The sequence below is a fragment of the Urtica dioica genome, chromosome 6, assembly GCF_054948205.1.
Source record: "Urtica dioica subsp. dioica isolate 48M chromosome 6, U.dioica_male_clone48M_v1_H2, whole genome shotgun sequence".
In the NCBI taxonomy this organism is placed as follows: domain Eukaryota; kingdom Viridiplantae; phylum Streptophyta; class Magnoliopsida; order Rosales; family Urticaceae; genus Urtica; species Urtica dioica.
The window spans coordinates 43054273-43058166 of NC_142761.1; the positions used below are offsets into that span (position 1 = coordinate 43054273).

Here is a 3894-nt window from a genome sequence, read left to right on the forward strand (position 1 = left end):
TAGCAGACTAGCTCTAGGAACCCTTGCTATTCCTTATATGTAAATTAATTTTATTTCCGCTGTTTGTTTGATAAAACGTGTATGTAAAGTATGTTTGAAATGTTTTCTTTCCACTTTCGGTTGTAAATGTAATGGGTTATTAAAATATTACGGTAAAGGTCGCGATCCAAAGGCGATAGGTGTCCTGCGGGTTGTGACAGAGTTTTTGGTATCAGAGCCACAGGTTTAGTCGTTTGTGTAGACTGTGAGATCTATTAGTCGACTGAGCATCTTGTTTACGGTCTGATTGTCTACATGTGTGACCTTTTTTTTATGGTTAGTAGGAGTATGAGGGTATGAATGTATCGGTTTGGATTCATTGAAGTGTAAGCTATGCTATCTTGAGCTTTCTGGCGTCGTTCAATTTCTGACCTGGCTATTGTTATGTGATCCCTTTGGAATATGGACGTAATGTCGGAAGAAGGGGAAAGTCTTGATGCTCGTATCGCAAGGATAGAGCAATCATTGGATTGACAGGCTGGAGAAGCGCAGCAAAGGGATAAACAAACGGAGAAACAGAACCGTTTGATGGCATTGCTGCTTGAGTGAATGGATCGGCAGGTTCAACCGGATCCCCATCTAGCTGCTGAGAACCAACCTCAAGAACCTCTTCCAGCCTTACCAGTAGTGAGAGCGGAGGAGCTGAACTACTGTATTCCTGAGGTAGCCCCTGTTGTAGGAGAGCCAGTGAACGAACGATTCCGAAAGCAGAAGCCACCAGTGTTCGAAGGAGGTCCTGATCTTGTAAGGGCTGAGAATTGGATCAAGAGGATCCAACATAAAGTCAGCTACATGCAATTGTCTGACGCGGAGCGCGTAGCTTGCGCGATCTATCAGATGACTTCTGAGGCTCAAAGCTGGTGGGAGGTAACTGTCATGTCCGAGGATATGATGACCATGACATGGGTGCATTTCATCAACCTCTTTCACGAGAAATACTTGAGCGAGGTAAGCACAGCCGGCAAGATTCGAGAGTTCATGAATCTGCGCCAAGGGAAGATGTGTATAGCGGAACACGTTGCGAAGTTTGATGAGCTGGCAAAGTTTTCTCCGTCCGTGGTTCCGACCGATCAAGCACAGAAGACGAAGTCTATGCACGGTTTGTACATTGAAATCGTGAAGCTGGTGGAGAGTGGAGACATTGGGCCCAGAACCTACGCCATTGCAGTTCAAAGGGCGTTGAGGATCGACGCTTGGCGTAGACATGTGGCGATTTCTGCTCCAACCCCTCTGATTGTACTGTCGTCATCACAGACTGGTTCAAACACATGGAATCAGTTCAAGAGGAATCACTTCCAGCACCAGTCGGGACGTCGTAATCTGACGAACTATGGAAATCAACCTCATCAGAGGAATCAGTCGGTAGGCGAAAACTCGTATGGAAATAGGTAACCGCTTCCAGAAAGGTGCCCAGAACATCGACAACAAGCGCGCCAGACCTGACAATCAGAACGTCCCTCAATGTGCGAAGTGTGGGAACCGACATCCAGGCGAGTGCCAAGCCAATAGTGTTACTTGTTACAATTGTGGCCAAGTGGACCATTATTCCAAAGCTTGTCCAAACCCGAGACAAGGAGATGCACCAGCCCAAGCTCCACCGAAAGCCAATGCTCAAGTGTTCACTATTCGTGAAGATGATGTGCGTGCGGAGACGTCCACTGCAGTTACAGATCAGCTTTCTGTGGGAAATCTTTCAGCTTATGTACTCATGGATTCAGGTGCTATGCATTTATTTATTGCATCTAGAATAGCTGAAAAGTTAGGAAGTGAAAAGTTGATTTTTTCCTACCCGTTCATAACCGTCAGTCCGACAGGAGATCTGTTCGAATCTAAGTCGTGGTTCAAAAATGTACCGATTTACGTTAAAGGTAGAAAGCTGACAGCTCATCTGATTGAACTTGAAATGGTTGATTATGACATTATACTCGGGATGGATTGGTTAAGCAAGCATTATGTGGTGATTAACTACAATAAGAATTAGGTTAAGTTTCAAGCTCCTGGGAGTGAATAGTTCTACTTTCATGGATCATCTTGGAAACCAACCCTTCCAATGGTGTCAGCAATGAGAGCCTTGAGGATGCTACAGAGTGGATGTGCTAGATTCCTAGCAAACATAAGAGGTGTGTCGAAGGAGCAAAAGGTAGAACCGAAGGATATTCCAGTGGTAAGTGAGTTTCTAGAAGTGTTTCCTGAGGATCTACCATGGTTACCACCTGATCGGGAGATCGAATTCTGCATAGAATTGATCCCTGAAAATGCACCGTTATCGAAGGCACCATACCGGATGGCTCCAGCAGAGCTGAAAGAGCCTAAGACGCAGTTAGAGGAATTGTTGGATGAAGGTTTCATCCGTCCAAGTCATTCTCCGTGGGGAGCGCCGGTGTTATTCATGAAGAAAGCAGACGGTTCTCTAAGGTTATGCATCGACTACCGAGGATTGAACCAGGTGACTATTAAGAATAAATATCCGCTTCCACGTATCGACGATCTGTTTGATCAATTAGCATGAGCGTAAATTTTCTCGAAAATATCTACGTTCGGGCTATCATCAGCTTAAGGTCCGAGGTGAAGAAATTCCAAAGACAACGTTCCGAACGCTGTATGGGCATTATGAGTTCTTAGTCATGTGCTTTGGATTGACGAATGCTCCTGCAGCATTTATGGATTTAATGAACCGAGTGTTTGAGGCGTTCTTGGATAAGTTTGTGATTGTTTTCATAGACGATATCCTCATACACTCGAAGACTCATGAAGGTCATGAGCAGTATTTAAGAATGGTTCTAGCGAAACTCCGAGAAAAACAGCTCTATGCCAAGTTCTCAAAGTGTGAATTTTGACTTGACAATGTAATCTTCTTGGGCCACGTTATTGCAAAGGAAGGAGTTATGGTCGACCCAGCGAAGATCAAAGCAGTTAAGGAATGGAATAGACCGAAAACAGTAACGGAGATTCGAAGCTTCCTAGGATTAGCTGGCTATTATAGGAAATTCGTGGAAGGATTTTCTAAGTTAGCCATGCCTCTGACGCAATTAACGCGAAAAGGAACCAAGCTTGAATGGACGAACAAGTGTGAAAGCAGTTTTCAAGAGCTAAAGAAGCGCCTAACAACAGCTCCAATCCTTGCAATCCCACAAGGAACTGAAGGTTTCGCAATTTATTGTTACGCGTCGAAACAAGGCCTAGGAGTAGTGCTGATTCAACAAGGCAAGGTGATCGCCTACGCCTCTCGACAGCTCAAGGACTACGAAACCAGGTATCCAACGCATGATATTGAGTTCGCAGCTGTGGTTTTTGCACTCAAACTTAGAAGGCATTATCAGAAAGAGTTTAACATGAGGCAGGGACAATGGAATTGTTGAATGATTATGACTTTGAGCTTTATTATCACCCTGGAAAGGCGAATAAGGTGGCCGATGCCTTTAGTCGAAAGACCGCCACAGTAGCTGCGAATCTAGTTGGACAGTCTCCTCAGCTCAAGTCATAGATAGAAAATTTGGAGATGCAGCTGATCACTGGAAGATTAGCAGCTCTTAACGTTCGATCAACCCTTCTTGAGCAGATAAAGGAGGGACAATACGCGGATGATTTCTTGCTTGGGAAGATGTTTGATGCCCAAGGGAATCAAGAAGGCGAATTCAAGCTTGACGATCGGGAAATGTTGAGATGTAACGGTAAGGTCTGTGTGCCTTCCGATGATGATCTCTGACGCCAATTACTGGAAGAAGCTCATGGAGCTCCATATTCGGTCCATCCAGGTGCGACGAAAATGTATCAAGATCTCAAGAAGATCTATTGGTGGCCGGGTATGAAGAGAGATGTGGTGACGTTCGTCCAAAAGGGTCTTACATGTCAGCA

General features: G+C 44.9%; 1 protein-coding gene across 1 annotated transcript; it reads left to right on the top strand.

Annotated features, from left to right (window-relative positions):
* Nucleotides 1-588: 588 nt before the first annotated feature.
* On the top strand, nucleotides 589-2020 carry LOC149394383 (uncharacterized). The gene is made up of 2 exons (XM_089618328.1): nucleotides 589-1354; nucleotides 1428-2020. Exons 1-2 carry the CDS (start codon nucleotides 589-591, stop codon nucleotides 2018-2020), a joined length of 1359 nt encoding a protein of 452 aa, XP_089474454.1.
* The last annotated feature ends 1874 nt before the right edge of the window (nucleotides 2021-3894 follow it).

What these genes read in the sequence shown, in the direction of transcription:
- LOC149394383 (XM_089618328.1), top strand. Translation starts at nt 589, where the DNA reads ATGGATCGGCAGGTTCAACCGGATCCCCATCTAGCTGCTGAGAACCAA. An exon ending in CCAGCACCAGTCGGGACGTC is followed by an intron (nt 1,355 to 1,427) that starts GTAATCTGACGA and finishes GTATGGAAATAG; the next exon opens with GTAACCGCTTCCAGAAAGGT.